The 24,554-nt window shown below is 37.6% G+C and overlaps 1 protein-coding gene across 2 annotated transcripts; it reads left to right on the top strand.

Annotated features, from left to right (window-relative positions):
* The first annotated feature begins 2,041 nt into the window (after window positions 1-2,041).
* Window positions 2,042-24,419, top strand: LOC104896894 (hypothetical protein). Of its 2 annotated transcripts, none has more exons than XM_048647425.2 (7): window positions 2,042-3,539; window positions 3,664-3,741; window positions 4,416-4,659; window positions 11,599-11,681; window positions 13,090-13,209; window positions 22,794-23,147; window positions 23,829-24,419. In XM_048647425.2, the coding sequence occupies exons 1-7, from the start codon at window positions 2,385-2,387 to the stop codon at window positions 24,060-24,062; spliced, it is 2,268 nt and encodes a 755-aa protein (XP_048503382.1). In that variant the 5' UTR covers window positions 2,042-2,384; the 3' UTR covers window positions 24,063-24,419. The 2 variants fall into 2 exon arrangements, with proteins under 2 accessions (XP_048503382.1, XP_019105877.1); XM_019250332.3 differs by having other exon boundaries at window positions 2,043-3,539; window positions 11,599-11,668; window positions 13,041-13,209.
* The last annotated feature ends 135 nt before the right edge of the window (window positions 24,420-24,554 follow it).

Below are 24,554 nucleotides of genomic sequence, written 5' to 3' on the forward strand. Positions count from 1 at the left end.
AACCACATAAAGAACACCTACTCCTTACACGTTTCAAAGAAACTCCTCAAATTCCCGAACTTATCAAATTTACTAGTTCTCTTTTCCCAATGTACTGTCAATACCGACGAAACATCTTATAAAGCACAAAGGTTTTATGAATTCATACTTGTTGATACCAAATCCGTTGAAATTGAGCATAGTGAAAAAGGAAATTACATAGCTTATTCAAAATGCAAAATCAAGAAGATTATTCCACAGACTGAATGGATATCTGCTTATGTTCCGAAAGAATTCTCGGTCCCTTTCCAGCCACAAGAATATAATTACATCGATTATCAGATGGCGTGGTTTCGAGCATTTTTACTCAGAGCATTTAATCATTCATGGTTCTTCACTATTTGTCCTCAATGTCCTAATAATTTCCCCATATGGTTTTACGAATGGTGGCTCCACTTTGGAAGTTCTCAACAAATATGGCCGATAGAGGTACAAAAATCTTATGATTTCTTCTCCACTCATGTACAAACCAACACTCCATATTCCACAGAGCTTTTATTTCATCGAGAATTTAATGTTCCATGGATAATGTGCTGGTCTTATAACATTATTCAATGATATCCAGCCCCACTTCCCATGTCTTTAGTACGAGAATTCAAAATCAAATGGTGGGAAAAATTTGCCATTGACAAATTTTGCTCATTAAAGACTGTCCAAGATCAAATGGTTGCAGATAATCAACTTATCAAAGCAATCAAAGAAATTCCTAATCCTCCTACTCCACAAAAAGAGAAAGAAACAAGGAAGCCAGAAATTCAAGAATCTGAAATTGAAAAACTCAAAAAAGAAATCAAGCTCCTTAAAAAACAAACTCAACTCTTAATCCGAAATTCAGACGATTAATCCGGATCATTTGTCCATTCCTCACTTGATGACCCATTCAAAGGACCTTGTGCTCAAAATCCTTATTTACAATAAAGGAAAAGTTTTCTTTTCAAAAAATAAAATTGTCCGCAGGATCTTCCTGGCAAAAGTTAGGACATTAAAAAATAAAAAGATCCCGCTAAGTGAATATCACTTAAGCAAAAATAAGGGACATATTTTACTAACATTTTCAATGCAGGTACTCCTATGACGACTAATCAAATATCCGGTATGCTACCTGACTATCTGATGAATTGTACATTCATCACCCAAAGGCACAAAAGGACAATATCGCAAGAAGACAAATGGATTATTCTCCAAGGTATACAAAAGAAGCCACGAGCTTACTAAACAATCATTCCACATGAGGTCATATGAATCCAAGGAAGCAAAGTTCCAAACTCAAAGTTATCAGCAAACCATAGAATCTCATTTCACAACAATACAAAATCAACAACGTAAACTAAATTTGCAAAAAGTAAGATAACCAACAAACCTTCAAAGCTAGTTATATTATAGGGTTTTTTGTCCCAAACTACCTTTAACTTTTATGTTTTTGCGAGAAACTACCTTATAAAAAAATTGTTGTCCCAAACTACCTTACTTTTACCATTTTGTTGTTGACAACTACCTTAGGCCGATTTCCGACGTTGACTTTTATTTTTTCCGCTTTGTTATTGTCACATTATATCACTTGACCTCTTCAAACCCTTTTTTTAATTTTCCCCACCCTAATTTCCTCATTTTCCGGTGTGCGCGCGCTCTCTCCCTCATATCTATGTGACACTTTGTACCACCAATCCACCATTAAATTCCTCTTCTACTTAAACTAAAATTGAAACAATCACCCTCCTCAATTTCCACAAGGGTAATTTTGTTTTTCCCACAATTTTGAACTGAAAAAACAAAAGTCAATGTCGGAAACCGGCATAAGGTAGCTGTCAACAACAAAATTGTAAAGTAAGGTAGTTTAGGACAACAATTTTTTTATAAGGTAGTTTCTCGCAAAAACTTGAAAGTTAAAGGTAGTTTGGGACAAAAAATCCTATATTATAATCAAGTTTTTAATCCAATAGAATGAATTGAGGATTGAATTGTAAATTCCCCAAAATCACTTACGAATAATGTCGCGCACATCGTGGGTAAAAAATACCAGTTGCAACACAACTCGAACACTTCTTATGAAATAGAGTAGTTGGCCCGCACAAACAAAGCATAGCGACATAAGTACAACAAAAAGAAAAATAAAAGCAAATCCCCTTCGGAAAAGCATAGTCGAATTTCCGGAATTATTATAGCTTGAAGATCAAATATAAAAATTTCAAACTTGTTTATTTTCCCGGCATCAAAACAACAAGCAAAAGCTAGCAATATCGGCAATTTTAGGGTTTTGGATTTCTTGTTCAATTTTATTCAATCAATTCAAACTTTTCTTTTTGATTTTATATTGATTATTCAGTTTGGAGTGATAATCAAGAAAAATGAAGCGAAAGCGTGGGCATAAGAAGGGGAAAAGTAAGAAAAAACCATTGAAATCTCCTGCATCTGCAACAATTGCTGAAGGAACTTTCGATAACGATGTTGAAAGTGGAAAGACTGAGGGAAATTCTGGGTCTGAGGAGGAGGAGAATGATAAGGTGGAAGAAGAAGAGTCGAAACCGAAACCGATTCCGGTAATGGAGGTGGAGAAGCCTTTAGAGAGGAGAGAGACTGTGGTGAATGTAAGGGGTGATGGGGTTTTTCAAAGGCCTCCTCCAACTGCTGTTTATGGGCGTGTAAAGGTGAAGCTGAAAACAGCGCCTAAACCATGTTTGGAGTCTCAGGTTGCTACTTGTTCCGAGGTTCGAGTCGCGAGTGGTGCTGGGAAAAGCATTGAGGTAGGTAGTGTGGTGGACAAGAAAGAAGATGGGGAAGTTGTTGTTGGTGAGAAGGTGGAGGATAGTAGTAAGAAATCTGGGAGTATTAAGATTGTGTCATTGAAGAATTCGAGTCCTCCAGGTAGTAAAGAGAGTGGTGTTGGTGGGGGTATTAAGATTCTGTCGTCGAAAAACGCTAATCCTCCGGGTGGTATAGAGAGTGTTGGTGGTGGTATTAAGACTGTGTCATCAAAAAATTCGAGTCCTCTGGGTGGTATAGAGAGTTGTGGTGTTGGTGGGGGTATTAAGATTGTGTCGTTGAAGAATTCGAGTCCTGCTGGTGGCATAGAGAGTGGTGTTGGTGGGGGTATCAAGATTGTGTCATTGAAAAATTCGAGTCCTCAGGGTGGTATAGAGAGTGGTACTGTTGGCGGGGGTATTAAGATTCTGTCGAAGAATTCTAGTCCTCCGGGTGGTATAGAAAGTGGTGTTGGTGGGATTAAGATTGTGTCATTAAAAAATTATAGTCCTCCAGGTGGTTTAGAGAGTGGTTTTGGTGGGGGTAATAATATTGGTTTGTTGAAAAATGCGAGTCCTGGTTGTACAGAGAGTGATGTGGGTATTAAGATTGTGTCGTCAAAATGTTCAAGTTCTCCAGGTGCTAAAGAGAGTGGTGTTGCTGGGTTATCTCCAGAGGAGAAGAAGACATGGGAACAAGAAGTGGTATTGCCTCAGAGAGAAGTCAAGTATAACAAGCAAGAGTTGGAGGCTTCTTTAGAGGTATGTAATGGATGGTTACCTTTTTGCTTTGCTGTGTAATGATTTTGTGTTTTGAGATGTAGAATAAGGATTTTTTTTTTGGGGCTTTACTTGTGTGATTTGATCTGTTTGTTGGTTTCATTAGGTGGTCAAGAAGATTATGAAAATGGATGCTGCTGAACCCTTTAATGTGCCAGTTGATCCTATCAAGCTAGGAATACCAGTAAGTTTGATGTGCTATGATATATTTTGTGCTTCAGTTTTTACTGGTTTTATAAACTAAAAAATATGTACGATAATGCTTAAATTTTTATGTTAATGGTTGGCCTACTATTAAATATGATGAGATGGGTTATTAGACGAGTTTGTTGTAGGTGCACTAGCTCGTGGGATTCAGATGAAGTAGGAATTAGATGCCTTTTAATTTCGAAGAGATAATCATGTCTTTAGTTGATTTGGATAAGAGCATTATAACTTTTATAAGGTATTTCATCCTGTAGCATAACTTGCTGATTTGGTGGTGGACTGGTTGCTATAATGTTAATGTTGGGTTACTAGAATCATTGAATTTATACAGTGTTTGTATATACGTGTACGTCTACTTACTTTTTTGTGTGAGACGGACAATGTCTTTAGGTGCTTGATCAAAATTACTTCTTGCTCTCGTGTCCAATAAGACTATAAGTATTTTCTAGGTCACTATCATGTTTTGTTTTTAAAGTAATGGGAGTGGTTGTAGGTGCGCCAAATGTTGACAAGTCAACCTCTTTGGAGGTAGATAAGAGCGGGGAAAAAGCATTTTGCAAATAAAGTACTTTTGAAACTTTAGTCATTTGATGTGTTTGTTCATTGAGATTGGTTATCTTATATCGTTCTTTTGTTACTTTAATTAATTAGGATTACTTTGACGTCATTGATACGCCAATGGACTTTGGCACGGTCCGCAACAATCTTGAGAGTGGAACCAAGTACTTGGATTCTGAGGATGTGTATAAGGATGTACAATACATATGGGAAAATTGCTACAAGTATAACAATAAAGGTGACTACATTGTTGACCTTATGAAGCGAGTCAAAAAGAACTTTATGAAGTATTGGATGGCAGCTGGACTGTACACTCAGCAAACTAAGAAGATAATAGGTGAGTATCTATGATGTTTTTCTCCTCTTTAATCCTCTATGTGTGGGTCTAGGCATGAGGGGGTAATGTATAATAGGAGCAATTAGTATATGTTCTCTCTCCTCCTCTTGTACTTTTTGCTTTATTTTCATGTTGTGGTACCGCTTTTCTTTAGGAACTCAAATGTAATACTTTTTAGGAAAAAATGATATAATGAGTCCCAACTATGAGCGCCCTGCCCCCCTAACAAAAACATTCCTAACTATGATTTTTTATTGCTGAGTCCTAACTTTAGAGGGTATTTTCAAACCTGCTGTAGTACGTAAACTTTGCCAAAAAAGTGTTCTTTTTTTTTTTTTTATATCTTCTTCCTCCTCTTTCTTCCGTGGCTCCCTCCTTCCTTCACTGCTCCCTTTTCCTCCTCTCCCCTAGCCAGTCCCAACCCAACCAGTACGTCACTATTCAAAAAAAATGTTTTGTTTTCTTCTTTTCCTCTCACCCAACTAACTTAAAGTATCTAACCACCTCTAATAATTAAGATCCGTACTTCCATGGCAGATTAAGCGAAACCTTTAACAACAACACGAGAAAAAAATATCTAGAGAATTATTCTTAAGTTAAGAGAGAGAAAATGTGGAGGTCTTATTTTCTGAGAAGTTTAACAATGGCGGCTACTCAAAGAAGTCATCAGAGTCTCTCTCCTCCGACTTATTCAACGATTTTTTCTTTGTTCACGACGTCGTTTGGAGACGATAACATCAATGAGAAGAGGTTAATGGCGACCTAGGTGTAGGAGACAAAAAGAATCGACGATTTCGTTGGGAGAAGTGAAGAAACCAATGGAATTGATGAATGTTGAGTCGTTGAAGAAGAAGCTTACCCGTGTGGGGGGATGCGGGGTGATCGGAGGTCGGAGATGTTCGTCGGCAAGAGGGGGATTCGACGGCTGCGGGGTGGAAGGCGGGGGCGGGGTGGGGGCGGGGTGGGGGCGGTGGGGGGCGGGGCTGGGGATAGGGGGTTGTGGATGGGCTGGGAGGGTGGGGTAGGCTTGGGGTGGACTCACTGTGGGTGCTGCGGATGGTGGTGTGGTGTGGAGGAAGAAGTAGAGGAGGGAGAAAGAGGAGGGGTGGCGGGGAAGGGGGGGGGGGAGGAGGGAGGAAAAAGAAAGATTGAAAAAGGAGGTAGAAGGAGGTGAAAAAAAGTAAAAAGGGAGAATAAGGGTTAATTCGTTTTTTTAGCGGTTTGGCAAGTAACCAAAAGGGAGGGGGGGTTTAAAATTGGGACTAAATAATAAAAAACCATAGTTGGGACTGGTTAAATCAAATTTTCTTACTTTTTATTAGTGAATAATTGAAAGTACATGCCGTGTTCTTTGAATATTATTCTTTCTTCTGCAATTCGACTAGATTATTTATACCTGTTTAAAAATGGAACACATGGCTATTAGGCACATATAATTGTTAGACAAAGAACTATAGCTATTAATATCCAATTTATGTATGACGTTACATTTAGTTGCTAGTTGAACAATGATCTTTATCTATATAATCAACGAGCTATTTGCAATTTACCTTAGATCACTAGGTGTGGTCTTAGTGCTCGATTGGGATAGTAAAATGTCATATTCTACATATTCAAGGGAGCTGAAGTCTTAGACGAGACCGTCTCTAGATGACTGAGTGGCGAGCTATCTTCGGCGACTCTTACCCTGTCCGCCAGCTCCACTTCTCTTTCGGCTAAATCTGGTGACCGATAAGCCCTCAATATCTCTCTGATAACTCTGACTCCAGCCCTTTTTTGATCGATTTCTGCTTGCCAAGTGATAAAAAATATAACAACACCTCTTATTTCATAGAATATGTTATATTTCATATCCATTCTTGGTTGATAAAAAGAAAAATTAACAAAACCTAGATGGTAGCAACTCGAATAATCAAATCCCAATTCCAAACAAGGAGGCTCCATAGTGAATACAAGGGTACAAAATGATTTATCTTAAAAGGATGACAACAATGGAGCTTTGGTATGAAGGAAAAGGGGGTCTGCATGAAGAAGAAGTGGTCAGAAGAGTTGGAGAGGAGAGACAGGGGAAGATAAGGTAAAAAAGTTGTCATAGCTCATACAATAATGAAATTTGGCGCGTAGATGGAAGGAAAGAGAAGAAGGGGTAGAGAAAGAGAGACCAAACTAAATATGCTTGGAGGCTTATGAGAGTTCCAGAGTCTTTGTTTAGGGAGAGTTTTAAAAGCTAAATACTACCCCACTTCATCTTTTTTAAAATCCTCTCTTTGGTCCTGTGAGTAGCTATTCATGGCGGACTATTTGGGGATCCAAGTCATTGAAAGAGGGTTTGTTATGGAGTGTTGGCAATGGTGAGAGTATTAAGGCGTAGGATGATCCTTGGGTATGCAAAGAGGGCCGAAGTTTTTTGGATGGTGATTCTATCTAAGGGTATTGAAAGAGTATGCGAGTTGATTGATGTGCCCAATTGTGGCGCACTGAGACCATTTTCGGGTTGTTTGTAGAGGATGGTGCTCACGTAATCCTAGTAATCCCTATTAGTGATCGGATGTCGGAGGATGCTATGGGCTTTCTTTAAAAACGGTAAATATTCATTTAAAACAACTTATATGGTGGGGGAATCGTGCAATTCTGATAGCTTTCACAAGACTTAGGTTCAATTATAGAATTTGAATGTCTCTCCTAAAGTTAGGCATTTTTTGTGAAAAATCTGCTCGGGAACTTTGCTCGTGCGTTCCTTGTTGTGATACCACCATTTGCTTGGCCATGATAAGTGCGCTGTGTGCAAAAACCGAGGCACCTAGGGGTGATAATGAGTTTGACAAGCTCGCGAGCAGCTCGGGCACGGCTCGGTCAAAGCTCGGCACATTGAAGCTCGACTCGAGACTTAAACGAGCCGAGCTAGGCAAAGCTCGGCCCGTAAAGCTCGTGAACAACTTGATTATTATTTTATACTAAAAAAAGTATTTTATATTTCGGCTCGTAAACTCGTGAACAACTCGATTATTTATTTTATACTAAAAAAAGTATTTTATATTAAAAAATATTTTATATTAAAAAAATATTTTATATTAAAAAATTGTTTATATGTTAAAAAATTATTTATATATATTAAAAATTATATTAAGTATTTCTTTTAAGATATTATCTAAGGTACTCCCTCCGTTTCCTAAAGATCTTCCCACTTACTGTTCCTATAGATACCAAGGAAAATCAAGTTGTGTGGGGCATGGTGTGACTAAAGTAGGAGAGAGAAACGGGTTAAGATAAATAAACAAATAAAAAAGGGTTAAAGTAGGAGAGAGAAAGGGAGTAAAATTGAATTAATAATGTAATGGTGGACCATATGATAGTGACATGAGAGGGTAAATAGGGAAATTTGTTTTGCCAAATAAGGAATAAAGCAAAAGAGGGAAGATCTTTTGGAAACACCCTTAAACGGAAAGAGGGAAGATCTTTAGGAAACGAAGGGAGTATATAATAGAAGAAAGATAAAAAGAAAAGGTAAAAACAATTAAAAAGAAAAAGAAAACAAAAAAGATAGAGAAGAGTAACCTAATGGAGCTCACGAGCCGAGCCTAAGCAAGCTCACGAGCCGAGCTCGAGCCGCAAATTCTAATTACAAGCTCGAGCCGAGCTCGGCTCCCCAAGTTCGGTCACGAGCCGAGCTCATGAAAAGTTAAACGAGCTCGAGGCGAGCCCAATGCTAGTTGGGCTCCGCTTGCTCGATAAGCACCCCTTGTTTAGCCTATTGTTCGAGTGCTTTGGAGATGGGGGGTTTTGTGGACATGAGGCTTGGAGATGGTGTGACCTCGCTGCTGGAGCTTTTTGAGGTGTGGGAGGACATCGGGGTGGAGAGAATTGCTGGTTGGGCTTACCTTGCATGGTCTACATGGTATAGGCGTAACCAACTAGTCTATGAGGGTCTGGTGAATGCCAACGGTGAGTTGGTGGTGCGCGCGGGGAAGATGAAGGCTAGGCTGACTATGTTAGTTACGCATCTTGCATCCACGGGATTTTTAGAGGAGGTAGGTTGAGTCCGAATCAGTGGGTGGTTCCTATGGAAGAGTTCATAAAGGTTAAAGCCAATGCGACGATTGGAGCTTAAAATTTTTCGTAAACTGATATTAATGTGCATAAACTGATAAACAAGATGCATAAACTGATACAAATCTTTTTTAATAAGCTGGTATATAAAGCGCATAAACTGATAAACAAGACCCAGAAACTGATACAAAAATGTATAAGCTGATATAAGAAAACATAAACGGTTGAAAAATATGCATAAACCGATAAGAAATATATGCCATAAACTGATACGTATAAATATGTCACAAACTGAAATTTGTGTAAATGACTGACGCGTCTCAACCAAGACTTTTTCTTTGAGAAAATATGGTAGTTATTATCCAATGTGTTAAGAAGTCTCATAGCTGGAGTTAAAGAACAGGAAGTTCATTATTTAGGCAAATATGCACTGAGATCATTTGGATTTTACATACAATCTGGAATTTTCTGAATATATAATGGATCCTATAAAGATCTTGCTAAACATAGCTCCTATCATGGAGTGCTAGGATCTTAAGATTCAGGTCCTTTTTGTTGAATACTTCAACATTTGTAGGAGCTAGGAACCTCTTCTTTTGTAGGAATTCTACATCCTAAACGGCTAAACCTTCTGCTTGTCAGTTTTATTCCGATTGTATAGCCCTTGAGTACAATTTCTCCTATTTGTATTTTCAAAATCCTTACTTATGTTGCCAATTACTTGACACGTGTTGATATATTGCATATCCCTGAAATAATATTTAAATCTTTGTAGGGTACTATTGTAGCTTATCAATATAATTCATTAGTGGTGGGATTTTGACCATTAGGGATCTTCTCCATTAGGGATCTTCTCTGAATCACGAAATGAATACGTATGCTCAAAAATAGCTATATGGTAGGTAAATGTTACCCATGGACTTTCTAACACCTTTGTGTACCAAATTGATGGCTGAGTTTCTCCCCCTTTTTTATGCTTTGTGTGATAAAACATAGCAAAAAGGCCAATGCTGGAATTAAAAGTTCTGGGGAGAGTCTATGTGGTACCCGGGTGTTAAATCATAGTCACATCTCTGCATTGCGGTTGCACAGTCAGGGTTTCTGAACTTACTGCAACTGAAACCCGTATTACCGGTGATAATGGTGTCGTGATCTTTATTGCTAAAGTGATCACATTGGAGATTTAAAATTTAAACCACTACCTATGCGTCAACTAGGCTTGCAATCACCAACTTTTATTCGTAGATGTTATAGTCTGAGGCGAGCCAAATAAATTGCAGTGAATAATGAGTTTAAGTCCGAACTTTAGGATTCTTAGAGTGTGAAGAAAAAGTAGAGTTTGCACTATGATTGACAGCAAGGGTGAAATCTAATTTAGACATTAGTAGAATTCTGCTGTTAGCAATTGAAACGGTGTTTGATCAATTAGCCATTGGATCGAAGTTCAAAAGCATGTTTGATGCACATTATGAATCATGTATATGAGTTGAGGGTTGGTTCTTAGTTAGTATACTAACCACGGAACAGGTAACACTTAAAATGGCTTTGCTTTTAAAGGCTTTGCCACACCTTCAGGTATTCTTCTCACTTTTAACACTTAAATTACTTTTACTTCGTTTAGTTACATATTTAGTATTGCCTTTGGGCTTTGAGTGTTAGCAAATAGGAAGTTCACGGTAACAATCGTAAATAATCTGATCTTACTTTTAATCTTAGTTTTAAAAAGCGCGCCCAAGGCGTTGAGAAAAACTCATTCTACATCTCACGCGAGGCACAAAACGAGAGGGCTCGGAGGCGCACAAAAGTGCGCACCTTTGGAGGAAGCACGAGGCGCACACTTTCCGGCTTGAGGTGAGCGTGTGGGACACGTTTATATCCTGTTCCTCGACATTACCTTAGCTAAACCCTAGAACTCGAAACTTCTCCCTGCCTCTGGTTCGATGCTTGCCTTTTCTCCTCGTTGGTGGTTTGAACTTTGATGTTGTCGCTGGTGGTTCGCTGCCTTCACCGGTAGGTTTGTCTTCTCTGCTTCGTCTTCTGGGTTACTTTCTTCTTTGTATTTCTGTTTTTTTCTTCTTTTCTTCTTTCTTTTCTTCATCTCTTCTTTCTTCCTTATTTATTCTCCACGCATCTTTCTTCTTTTTTTTTTTTCTTGAGGCAGGGAGTTCATTTCTTATTTCTTTCCTTTATTTCTTCTTTCTTTCTTGTTTATTCACCACATCTTTTTTTTTTTTTTGAGGCAGTGAGTTCATTTTTTATTCTTAGGCAACGAGGCAGCGAGTTTTATATTTAAAAATCCGTTTACATGCTTCTCTATTGGATTAGTTTATAAATATATTTGATTTATGTTTGCTTTTCTTTCTACTTAGTACTTTGCCTTGTTGCGGTATTCTAGCGATGAATTATGCTATTTTATATCCTTTTATGGGTCTTTGATATAATAACTATGTTGTTTTAAGTATTATAATGCGCTTCTATATTTGATTTTTAAGTATTCTGGCACCAAAGGTGCGCCTCGCGTAAGGGATGCGTGCGCCTTCACCTTGCACCTTTGCGCCTTTTTAAAACTAAGCTTTCAATACTCAAACTGGGCTGTCATAGTATTATAGGAGCTTTACCAGATCCTCTACTCTTATTCTAAAGCTTCTTACCATTGTTCCTCTAGACTTTCTCGTTGCTGAATTTACTAAGTAGATGTTTTTGCACACACTTCTGTATACGTACTTCTGCTGCCAATCTGTTAATCTTTCACATGTTATATCTGATATTGTGATGTGTTCTAGAGCATTAGTTTTGATATGGTTGTGTTAGGTTCTTTCACCCTCTCTCTCTTCCTTGATTGTTTACTGTAGCAGCAGATAATGATATATGTCATGGTCTCCTCTTGTGTAGGTGGTGAAGACACTCCTCCGGATGAGCCAGCAACTCCAGGTCAAGGAAGGAAGTTTAAGAAAGGCAAGGGGTATGTTTCTAAGGTCTGAGATGGATATATACCGAAGTTGCTGCACTTATTAATACATATTATGCTTCCTAACTTTTTTAATTTCATCTTTGAAGTTAGTGACTTAACGATTCTTAGTACATTCTTTCCTTTTTTTTGATGAGACATTCTTGGTACATTCATTATTTCTTTAAATAACTCTCGAGCTATCTATACACACACACACACACACACACACACACACACACACGTTCTCCGTTCTTTTTTAATTGCAACATTTTGACTTTTTTACTATTCACAATTCACATTTTGACTGTGTATGATGGTCTATACACAAGGATTAACATAGTCATATGAGATCTTATTTGGCTCGTCTCAATGTGTAGTTTATTAATATCTCATTTGCATAATTTTTACAGATACATAACTAAAGTAATTCTATATAATATATAATATATATATATATATATATAATATTATATATATATATTCATCACTTGAGGCCTGTTTTAAATGCCAAGTGTCTCTATTTTTTACAGGAAGCTAAATACTCCTTTTGTATTTTTAGATGCAACGTTTAATTATTTTTATCCACTAACCAAAAAGTCAAATGTTATATCTAGAAAAATTAGAGGAAGTATAATATATTTGATAAAGATAAGAACCCTATATAATTTTTTCATAATTTTATATGTAATCGTAGTTTATAGGAACCTTCGCGTAATAAGGAAAGTCTAATTGATTTTACTAATCATATAGGAATATAGTCTTTTCATATTTTACAGTTTCGATCAGTTGTTCAATTATTTATTTATAGCGTACTATTATTTTATATTAAAGATTAATTAAATTATTTATTTCAACAAAAAAGTATATTTTTATATAACATACTTTAGTGCAAAACTAGTGGCAATTAAATTAATTCCAAAATTGCAAGACTATGAGATAATTGACCAAAGTACTCCTAGTGCATATTTTTATCTCTCACTTGGAATCTTGACACTATATACAGTTAGGGAGAGAATCTTCTAAATTCTTCTTTATATATAAGAAAAAATTACTGCCATGTGTGGTCTTGATTTATTTGTCTCAGTGAGTACTTTATTAATATCTAATTATTATAATTTAATTTGATATGTAATGAAAGATCTTTAAGGTCAAATAAGTACATTGGCGAACGTGTACAATGTAAGTAGGAAAGATAAAATAGTACAGGGAGTGTTATGTATGCGACATGTTTATATAGCGATATTATCTTTTGAATTAGCCATTACAACATTCTAAGGGTCCTTAGGACATATTATTTGGTTTCCTTTTGTTCTACTTTTACTTCGTAAATTATGTGTTTGGAACCATAAAATAATTCTTATTTCTAAGCCTCCATGATAACCAGAGTCAAGCGTCACAAAGATGACTGTTTGTGTGCTATATGCATTATGAAGCGCCGGAGACAGGAGCGCGAGGCACGTGAGGCACAAGTGGCACTTGAAGTTGGAGGTCAATCTGCCTCACCTCAAGTGAAACTGTCTAAAACTGGGATGTCCGAAGAATACAAGCAAGAGGTTGGTAACATATTCATGATTATGCGTGTATATGTGAAGATTAAGATTATGTCTTTTCACCTTAAAAATACTTTCGTAGTTTCTAATTAGTTGCAACACTTTGACTTTTGCAATTTTCATATATTAAATTTTATTCGATTTTGAGTAATATATTAAAAAAAATGTTAGTATTTAGGACGTTTATGGATTCACCTTATTGTATATTTCAAAATATCAAACTATTAGATATTTTTTCTACTAAACAATTATAGATCTTAATAGTCAAACTTGTGCTTTAGCAAGCTTTTAATTCAGTTGTTGCAACTAATAAAAAACTGAAGAACTAATTTATTGAGCTTAGATAAGGTTAGTAAGTTTAATTTAGAATGAAAATGTAGTTTGAATAGTGCCAATTGGTTTACATAAGCTAATATAGATCAAATTCAATGTAAAGAACATTGTTTAAGTTGATGGTGACCTGTAGCTGAGCAAAAGATGCTGCTTTAGATTTTTTGACCCGTAGGTCACTGGAAATTTTTCATTTTCGACATACGAAATATTTGTTGGTTGAAAGTCACATCTACAACAGATTTCTAAAACAATCTATTACTTATTGTAACATAATAGAAAAAAAGCTCATTTGCAAAAAAAAAGTTCTTAGAAGCTTTTTAGTCTTTTTTACCCATGTTTCTTCAGACAATGCTGTCAAGGAAGACAAAACAAATGAATTCAGTCTTGGTGAAGTACTCTTATCATATCAATAGGAGAATATTATTGGCATAGAAATTATAAGGAAATTGTTAACAATAATTGAATAACTATGAAACTTAGGCTTGATTATTGCCAAAAGGCGGATGATAGCCCCTACAATTGACAACAGTGGAAGCTAGGTTTATAGACTTGTAGGGTGAAGGGGAGAGAGAGGGGGGGGGGTTTGAAGTTGAACTACGTAATCTGTATCATCCACATGATCACATGATTCCTATTTGTTGATGTACATTAGGATATCTATATTGGTAGGAGGTGTCTAAATACTCTAACCACTTATGTGAAATATTTATAGCCGTAATGATGAGGATAGACAAAAGGTATCTCTTAGGGGGGCAAACGGAAGTAGGGTATCCTATTAAGGTTTTATTTTTTGAACATCGAGTCAATGATTCTTTTTAAAATTACCTTAGGAAAGCCTACCTCACCCATTTGGTGTAGGAGAAGAATGTAGAGATGAGGATAATATGTGCTTCTAAGACCGGTCGGGGAACTGAAGCTTGGAATTGGACCTAATCTTAGGAACAAGCTCTATTTCTGAGCTGTCGTATGCCTATATAGGATGGCACTTGCAGAAATACAAAATATGAGGGTCACTGGATTTCGATTGGAGGTGTTGTAGTGGGACTCATCTAAGGCTCAAGAAGCGACGTAGTAATCGTGATCACAAAGTATATTCAACAACTGAAAATTTCACTATTAAAGTTGGAAAAAGAAATTATAAGATTATGTTGTACATACTATGAGCTTGTTGATAATCAGTTGTGGGTTAAATGCCAAAACAATATGAAGTGTGACTCAAAAAAAATCTGAAAGTCTTACATTGTATTCCTTCTTTGGCAGCTCATAATTTTATTTTAGGGCTCGCATGGATTGAGTGTAATGCATTAAGGGGGTAACAAAAAGTCTGTTTAGGAAAATAAGTTGGTTAAAAGTCATTATGAAGGGGAAGAAGTGGTGATAAATGGGATAAACTAGAACCCCCCCCCCCCCCCCCCCCAAAAGTAATTGTTGCCCTCATTGAAAGGGTAATAACTACTTCTTCCCTTCTCATCACAACAAAATCACATTATCCCCTCGCAACCATCTCAATTCACCTTCATGTTTCCTTTATCAAGGTGGTTTGACTTTTATTATCCCCTTAATTCATTAACCCAAATCCAAGCATGCCCTTAAAGGAAAATTTACCCACCCAACCTTTGTGATATAAACCTCTATACTGTTACTAATTATCTCTTTCTCGCTCTTTTTCATATCTCGCCTTGTTTTCCCCCTATATTCATTGACCTCTCGCACTTCTCACAATCAATTATTTTGTTCATACTTCTACAATATCTACCAAAGAGTCCACGTTCCCTCTAATGTGTGGGCCTAAGTGTAAGTTTATTTGGAATGGATACATCAGCCTTAACATAATTGTTGTGTCCATAATTTCTAGTCACAAATTATGCATATTCTCTTCGTTGTAGAAATTTGCTTAGGCCTATTGTAGACTTCTTGATTATCTACACTTATAATAGGAAGAGGAGGAAAGGTTCAGCACATGATAAGTGATTTGAGCTATCAACACAAGAATTTCACCATTAATAGGGAATCTTATGGCAGGTGTTTGTTATTAGTTTGTCATGCGACTAGGCCCACTCAGTTATAAATAAATGTAATCTTAGTTTTAAAAGGCGTTATGCGCACCGAGTCACAAGACGTAAAGTGCACTGAGGCGTAAGGCGAAGATGCACACATCTCATAGGCAATGTGTACTTTTAATTTTTATTATTATTTTGCTTTTGTGGTTTTAATTTGTTTTTATTTTTATCTATTTTATTTTTCTTTGAAAGAAACTAAAACCGGGTTGGAGTAAAAAAAAAGTTAATTTAGTACAATAAGTGTTGCGTGCAACACTGCAGCCTTCCAAAAAGAAAAGGAGAAAGAGAAGAATTTGAAAGGCAAAGAACATTCTTCTAAAAGAATATTAAAAAAAGAGGGAAGTATTCAAGAGAAAGAAGAAAGTTCAAGAGAGAAAAAAAGATTAAAGAAGAGAGAGAGACACAAGATCGAATAGAGAGAAAGAAAGAAGAGAAGATCAAAGAAGAGAGAGAGAGAGAGAAAGAAGACTTACCTGAAGCTTGCTCGCCGACGACAACCACCGAAGATGGGTTGGAATTGGTGGTGGGTGGCTTACGGTAAAATCTGTAATCTCCAACGAGTTGGCGGCCATTGATTTTCACCAAATAAAGAATTAGGGTTGTCTCTAAAATTAGGGTTCAATTTGATGAAATGAACAAAGCGCATTTGCTAGAAATTGCTTAATTAAGCAAGATAATCTTAAATTCGAATTTTTTTTGGTTGTTTTTGTAACTTTCAAACTTAGATCTAACTCTCTCTTTCCTCATGCGTTGTCTATTGAAAGCGGCAACGTGGTGCGCCTTGCTACCAAATGCAGGAAAAAAACCCACGCCTCCATTCGCCAAGAGCCTAGGGGCGCATGGGGCGCGCTTTTGAAAACTGAATATGTAATAAATAGCTAGTAGGCCATAAGAGAAATTGATCTAGAAATTAAGTGAGGTTGTTGTTGAGTGGGATAGTTCTTTACCTCTTGAAAGTAAGGGAGTTGTAATTGTTGGTTACACTTATCAATGAATACAACTAATAATGTGGTGAATGAGTAATTTTCTTGGTATTGCTTATTGTTATTGGTATTCTGTTAATTTGGGTTGAGTGTTAGTATTTGGTATTAGAGTAAGTTGCGTATGTGATTTAGATCTTGGATGAAATGGTGGCCACTGGAAATAATACTTACATAAAATTGATCAATTGGAGCAAGGTTGGGTGATCTTCAAGCTTCCATACCACACGAGGTGAAATTAGTGATGGGAAGAGCTATGTTGCACTTTTAAGAGGCCTTCACTGCCTAGATCGCTGAACAAGGTGGTGGAGAACTTAGGAGAGAGAATTTACTTCTTGCTCCGAACGCCTCTAAGGACGATTACACAGCTAGGGCCAACCGTGAATCGATGATCGTAGATGGTCGGCAACGATTAGAGAAGTTTAAGGAAGGGATGCGGATCACTCTTGCCACTCAAAGGCGTGGGGAAGAGGTGTCAGAATCTCGCGTTGGTGAAGGGAAGGTCACATTTGGTTAGGAAGAGGGACTTAGAAGAAGTATCAATCAAGTGACAGTGGAAGAATGAATAAATTGGAGGGTAGTTTTGAGAAAGGAGCGCGGTATGGCTGTGGATATCGCTGTGGTGGTGGATGGAGAGCCAAGAAGCTTAACCTACCCGTTTTCAACGCATCTAATCATGACGGGTGGATCATTATGGCTGAAAGGTTTTTTCGTTTCTATCTACTGTGGTTTCGCTTGATGGAGATGCTTTCCTTTGGTATCAATGGGAGCAAGGTCACCAACGACTCCACTATTGATGGGAGATGAAGGGGTTGTTGCTGAGGGAGTGTCGTCCAACCACCACGATTTCATTGCATGAGCAGTAATTAGATCTGTGTCAACTAGAAGTGTGAAGGATTACCAAATGAAGTTTATAGAACTTATCTCCCCACTTGATGGTGTAACGGATGAGGTGGCACTGGGGAAGTTCATTAGTGGGCCATATATGTAAGTAGATTATCCCTCAATAGCAAAAAGAGCTTTGTGTGCTCCTCACTAGTGAAGAGGAAGATGATGATACTTATATTTATGTTGAAGATGCTATTATTGGCTATACCTTTAACCTAGATTCCCCTATAACACCAACCATGGACACCTTCGTCATCACCCCAACCCATAAATATCCCTCAATTAAGTAATGGGAAAATCTGAGTCCCAAAACCTTAAAGTTGGAGGATATCATTCAAGAATAGTCATGATTGACCCAGGTGCTACTCACAATATATATCCTTGGAAACCATACGGAGGCTAGGGATCCCAATTTTTCCTTCTAGAACTTTTGGTGTCTCGTTGGGAACTGGTGAAGGAGAATATAAGCACGTGGCAATAGCAATGCAAGGAGTTCAAGTGGTGGAAGATCTTTTTCCTTACCCTTGGGTAATTCTGTTCTCATTTTAGGTATTGAATGGTTGGAGAAGTTAGGCACCATGACTACTGATTCGGAGACTCAAATGATCACCTTCAAGCAAGGAGCAAATACCCTCACTTTGAGGGGTAATCGAGCCTTTAGCAGAGCTTGTATTTGCCCTTAAGGCTATACTGCAATTAGGAAAGAGAAAAAGGGGTTTACGGTAGGATTGAATCAAATGGAGGAGGAGGTTAGTGAGTACACAAATGAGGAAGTAAGCTAAGGGACTTTCTGTTAGTTCATTCTTGATAGATTGAAACATGGCATGGACCCCATAAGTGTTAGGCCTTATAAATATTCACTTGTGCAAAAAGAAAGGTTCTCTCACCACTGCTCTCATCTTGGCCATGCCAACTCGAAGCTTTCTTTTGTGATAGAAACTGATGCTTGTAGTTCTGAGTTGGGTGCTGTTTTACTTGAGGAGGGTCACATTGCATACTTCAAAAAAACATTAGGACTAAAGAGCCTAAGGCAGGTCCATATTTGAGAAAAAGCTCATGGTTGTGGTCCTACCTCTGGTCCTTGAACACAGGGAAATTGGCCCACAGTAGGTTTGATAAATTGTCGGGGTTTGACTTTGAATTTAAGTATAAACCAGGCTCAAGCAACAAAGTAGCTCCTTGATTTCTTCTCATGGTACTCAATGGGCTGCTGTTGACAGCCAGATTCACCATGACACATTGATACAGCAAGTAACTGCCGGTTCACTTTGGAACACAGCATGCTGAAATACAAGGGCAGGTTAGTCTTGCCAAAAGGGCTCCTTATTATTTCCCCTTTTTTACAAGAATACCATAGCTCAATTGTCATAGAACACACCAAAGGTTAGCTGCAGATTGGTTTTGGAGGAGAATGAAGAAAGATGCGCAGTCTTGTCCCACCTGTCAACAACAAAAATCATCTACTCATAGCCCGCATGGTTATTGCAATCCATTTCCATCCCCAACTAGATCTGGGAAGATGTGTCTATGGACTTTGTCGCTATGTTGCTGGGACTCGCGTACCCATGTCCGACACGGGTAGGTGTTCAAGTGTCGGGCTTGGCATTTTTTTAACTTTTTCGACTTTTTGGCCGAAAATGAAGTGTCCAAGTGTCTCACCCATGTTCAAGTGTTGAAGACCCGACACGGGTACGTAAGATAAAATGAAGAGTCCGAGTAAATAGTTTTGTTGAGGGTTTACCTAAGTCCCTAGGCATGGACTCTAAGATTTTAGTAGTGGTGGTCTATGGATAAATTATCCAAGTATGGTCACTTTGGGGCCTTGGCATCCTTTTACTGCTGACACTATGGCTAAGACTTTCATTAAAGAAGTGGTCTTGGAAAGAACTCTCAGGTTGAAAAGGCACACAGTTGCAAAAAGCTCTTCAGGTGGTTTAATAAGTGTGTGGAAGCTTATCTTGGGTGTTTCATACAAGGAAGCCAAGATCACGGGTTCAAGGCAGTCTGGTAAAGAGCCACACATGGAATTAAAACTCTCCCATTCTGTAACGGATTTTGGATTTGCCGTTCCGCGAAATCCCGTTACGGAACGCCATAATAAAAATAACATACTTCTCGCTGCGTTGTCCGTTCCGTAACACGAACTCGCCACGTTAGAACGTTTTTATCCCCGTTACATCCTTTCTTTTCAAACATTGGTCAAAAATATTTTACGATCTAATTAGATAGATGATGACACATGATATTATGATAGATTTGATTATATGATGTTGTAATAATGCTTCATAAACTAAAACAATGTAAATAAGGTGAGAACATATTAGTGTGATTTTTTTTTTTTAAAAATTACACCGTGTCGGCCGCGAAACGTTCTAACTCTGCTTTACAAGCCGTTCCCGCGACAACGCGACCGTTCCCGCGGCTGCGTTTTTTTCCCTGGAGCCACCCCCTTTATACAGGTTTGAGAAGGGCAGTACTGCACAGCAGGATCAGTTACAAGATAGAGACTCTATATTGGATGAGTTGAAGTTTCAATTGTTGCAAGCATAACACAGCATGGAGGTTCAGGAAGATCAGAAGAGGAGACATGTTCTGTTTGTTCCAGGGGATATGGTTTATTTTAAGCTACAACCTTATAGGTAGCAATCTTTAGCTAAAAGACCCTATGAAAAACTTGCTCCCAGGTTTTATGGCCCTTACAAGATCTTGGCAAAATTGGTGCTGTGGCTTACAAACTACAGCTGCCTTCACATGCCAAAATCCACCCAGTCTTCCATGTCTCACGACTAAAACAAGCTATTGGAGACCATCCTAATTTACCCACCGTTCCTCCATAACTCTCAGTTGATCTAGTCATGGAAGCTTATCCACAAGCTGTATTAGGGGTCAGAATTGCTGCACACAATCCTGCTCTTGCCTCTAAGGTATTAATTCAGTGGACTGACTTGCCTCTATTTGATGCCACTTAAAAAGATGCTCAGGCTCCCCACCTTCAATTTCGAGAGTTCCACCTTGAGAACAAGGTGGCATTTTGGCTGGGGGTAATACTATGCCCATTCTTGTTCTCTACACTTATAATGAAAGAGGAAGAAAGGTCTAGTAGGTGATAAGTGATTTGAGCTATCAACTGCAGTTATCACCAGGGGGGAAGAATGTCACCAGTAATATGGAATCTTGTGGCAGGATGACTTTGTTATCAGTTTCTTATGGCCACTGCGCCTACTCAGTTGTAAATAATAGACAGATAGTGGGCACTGAGCAGGAGGGGAATCCTATCCAGAAATTGAGCGAGGTTATTGTTGAGTGGGAGAGTCCATTACCTCTCCAAAGTAAGGGAGATGTAATTGTTGGTTACACTGATCAATCAATAGAACTAAGATCTGGTGACTCAGTAATTTCCTTGTTATTGATTATTCTTACTGTATTTCTGTTAATTTGGGGTGAGTCTTAGCAAAATCCCAGAGCATTTTGGTGTTGTTCGGTAACGATGCCCAAATTCATTGGATTTAATAAGTAAACATTGGTATTATCTTTGCTATAATTGGATCTATAGTTTTTTTAGGTTTAAACATATGAAGTTTGTAGTTTATTATATATAAATAATAGTGTGAATTATCTACTGAAAAGCAAGGACAACTTGATGACAACATCCAGAATTTTAGATGCCATCTAGTAATTTGCATTATATCTAAAATATCCTAATTCCTAGGAGTGTCTTCGGAGAGCTGCAAACTGGCAAGTATTATGTGACTTTTCAAGGCCTTTAAAACTTTAAAAGCTATGAGATAAAGAAGCATTGAACTTTCGACAAAACTTGGGATTGTCTCATCTACTTGGTGATATTAACCTGCATCCAGTGCGAAATAGCTCCTGTTTCATTTTTTTGGGCCGCGAAGAGGGTTTATATATTCAATTACACTTGTACTTGTATCAAATGCATTCATAGAAAGATGTGCATAATCATTCCTTCACTCATACTTGTAAGGGTTTAAAGCTGGAAGGACAACCTGATCTTGTTTTAGTTATGATTTTAACCCGCCTCTCTTGCCTGGAATAAGGCCTTGAGGAAAATCCAACTAGAGACTTGTCTTTTGATAATAGTTTTTGTTTTTTTTGGGGGCGTGGCCATGTGGGGGTGGGGTGGGGGGAGGAGAAGGCTCAATTCTGTTGGAAGTGATATGAGATACTTTCTCCGTTTCAAATACTTGACACGGTTTGACTTTTCCACTATTCACAATCTCCTTTGACTGAATAGAGTCATGTGGGTTCTTGTTTGACTAGTCTCGACATATACTTTCATAATAACAACTTTTTATAATATTTACTTATAAGAAATTAGAGTTATTAATGGTTAAAAATATGCATTGGCAAGGGTCTCGAGAGAAGTGTGTCGGGTATTTTGGAACAGAGAAAGTAGGTACCTCGAGTATTATTTGCACCGTCCTTCCAAAAACACTCTGTTGTTGGTATGTAGGATTGATTTTGATTTTCACGCACCCATGGACAAGGATAACTATATATGAGATAAAATCTGTTTAGTTGGAATCTTGACCAGAAAGAACTGCTGCATTTATTCTAGGTATGAGATGCTTGAATAGATGCAACTTAAAGTAATGCTTGCCAAGAATCAGAATTTGTTGAATTATACTTCCTCCGTTCTGAGTAAATGAAACGCTTCTCCGAAAAAACTCTTACATAAAAGAGAGAAGCGTTAAGAACATAGGAAGTGTAAAATATGTAAGTTTCTGTGTTCTCATTTTTGTTCCTTCAAAGGAATCATTTACTGTGAAAGACTAAGCGGCCTAAGGGGGTGTTTGGTAATTGGCTTTTGGCTTTTGGCTTTTTTGTGCGGTTAAAGAGCCAAAATAAGTTCTTAGTAAATGAATTTTTTGTGAGCTTAAAAGCCTGGTTTTCAACCGAAAGTAACAAAAAAAAGCTAATACAAACAATTTGACTTTTGTCAAACCATCCAAGTGACTGAATGAAATTCTCAAGAGTTCCTGTTCCTAAAAGTGACATTTGTCATATTTATTTTTTTTGACATAATTTCTGTAGGCATATGTTTTAGTTGCATGTGGAGCTATTTATGTAATACGAAGTATGGTGTTAGGGGAACTAGGAAGATTCCAAAATGAATGTGCCCGCTAGATCAGCATCTAATATAATATGAATGATCAGCATAAGATCATGGGAATTGGTTGTACTAGGAATGTTTGTATAAGCATTATTTGGCATATTATATGCTATAAGCTTCGATACTGCTGTATGTCTTATCTCTTTGTTGTTTTCCCTTTTTTCTTAATGCCTTGTGCTGTGTCTGCTTTAGGACAATTTACACGCTGAAAGTCCTGTGGAGGATACCTCATCTTATATGGAGACTTCTCCTGATGGAGATGCAGATGCCGAAATGGAAGATGGAGGGATGAGACCTGATTCATTTGCATCTCAGTATGAACAGGGGTCCGATATTCATAGAGCTGAGTTTCGTGATAAATCTGATAGATATGGAGATATTTCAGAAAAGTCAGTACACAGTGATAAAGGGGATACTGAGCTTTATACTCATTCTGAAGCAAACTTCCAGGATGAATCAGGGAGTAGAATCAAGATTGATGCTCAGAATCAATCGTCGGTTCAGCCAGAAGCACAAGCTACAGAATATATGCAACAGCGACATGAGGTATTGTGCTGTCTGTATCTGACTCCTGCATGCCTTATCAGCTGCTTGTTTGTGTGCATTTGCTTGTTTGTGTGCATTTGCTTGTGTATGTAGTACATAGTTTAAATTAGTCTGGATGCTAGAAATTGTTCAATACAGTGACAGAGAATAGCGTATTAACTATTAACTCGGCATCTCGTACAATCGTCTCCACATTGCTCAAGATAAATAGGTTCTGATCTGGTCTGTATTTTGGATTTCCTCTAGTGTTCCGACTGCTCTACTTTAGACATGATAATTTAAGATCTTATCGACTCTAATGGCACCCTTTTGAGCTGTAGGCGAAGCATGTAAATTTTTCTGATGGCATTTAGACATTTGTGTATAAAGCTCTCCTTCAGTACCACAAAACAGTCGGAAGAACTTAACATTTGTTGAAGAGCTCAAAGACTAAAATAGTTGTCAAATGTAGAATAAAAATTTCTCAGTCGAGTGAGAAATAATAGACTAAGTGTTAGAAAAGAAGGAACAATCGATGATGTGAGGAAGGAGAAGGGGAAAGTAATATATATACTATTAACTTTTTCTTGAAAAGGAAATGTAAAGTTTATCGAGACATCCAAATGGGTAAGTGTGAAGTTACTATGGGTCAGGTACAAATAGATTAGATAGTCAAAATTAACACTAAAGGTATTGTTGCAGCTACTGGAGTTGGAGAAGAGACGGCAGAAGCAAAGATTATTAGAGACCTTCCGTGATCTTGAAAATCCTATGCTCTTAGGGTTATGTGGAACCCTTTTCCCAAACAATGTGCAAACTGTTTGGAATGGAGCTCACTCATTGGTCCGATGCCAGAGCTCATGTAACAGAAAAGAAATTTATGAAGCTGTGTCCTCATTCTTGAATCCTTGTAAATCTGCCGCCTCTTTGAAGTAAACTTTTTTCTTGCTTGTATATCGTATTAGCAAATATTCTGAGCTTGAAGAATTCATTCCAGCATTTTAGTGGTATGATTGCACAAAGCACCCAGTAATACAAGAACATATGAAGGCTGCCGAAACATAGAAGGAAGGTTGCGAGAAAGACATTCTTTGACATCAATTAGCAAGCGTCATGATTTGTAATGTTTGGTTCACGATCTAAACGAACTGACATTGATTGGTCTGGTATTGCATTCAGATCTTTTTGAAAAAAAAATGGTTATTAAGATTGAAAATGTATTGACATGTATGATTGTAACTTGTTAGTAGCAAAAATTTAAGCAACATATGGGCATGCTTACATTGTCTTAAACCTCTATCCTGAAGAAACTAAATAAAATGCAAGATAATATTCATAGTGCTTGGTTTTGAAGGCTTCTTTAGACAATAGCTAGGTTTACTTCCATTTAAAATTTGGAAAGCTTTTAATTGGTTTTGTGGGAGGAAG

This window comes from Beta vulgaris, chromosome 6, assembly GCF_026745355.1.
Source record: "Beta vulgaris subsp. vulgaris cultivar EL10 chromosome 6, EL10.2, whole genome shotgun sequence".
In the NCBI taxonomy this organism is placed as follows: domain Eukaryota; kingdom Viridiplantae; phylum Streptophyta; class Magnoliopsida; order Caryophyllales; family Amaranthaceae; genus Beta; species Beta vulgaris.

Bases quoted from the DNA above. Each gene is read 5' to 3' on its own strand.
- LOC104896894 (XM_019250332.3), top strand. From the start codon at position 2,385: ATGAAGCGAAAGCGTGGGCATAAGAAGGGGAAAAGTAAGAAAAAACCA. The intron at 4,660-11,598 runs GTGAGTATCTAT...CCTCTTGTGTAG, and splicing joins GCAAACTAAGAAGATAATAG to GTGGTGAAGACACTCCTCCG. The intron at 11,669-13,040 runs GTATGTTTCTAA...CATGATAACCAG, and splicing joins AAGTTTAAGAAAGGCAAGGG to AGTCAAGCGTCACAAAGATG.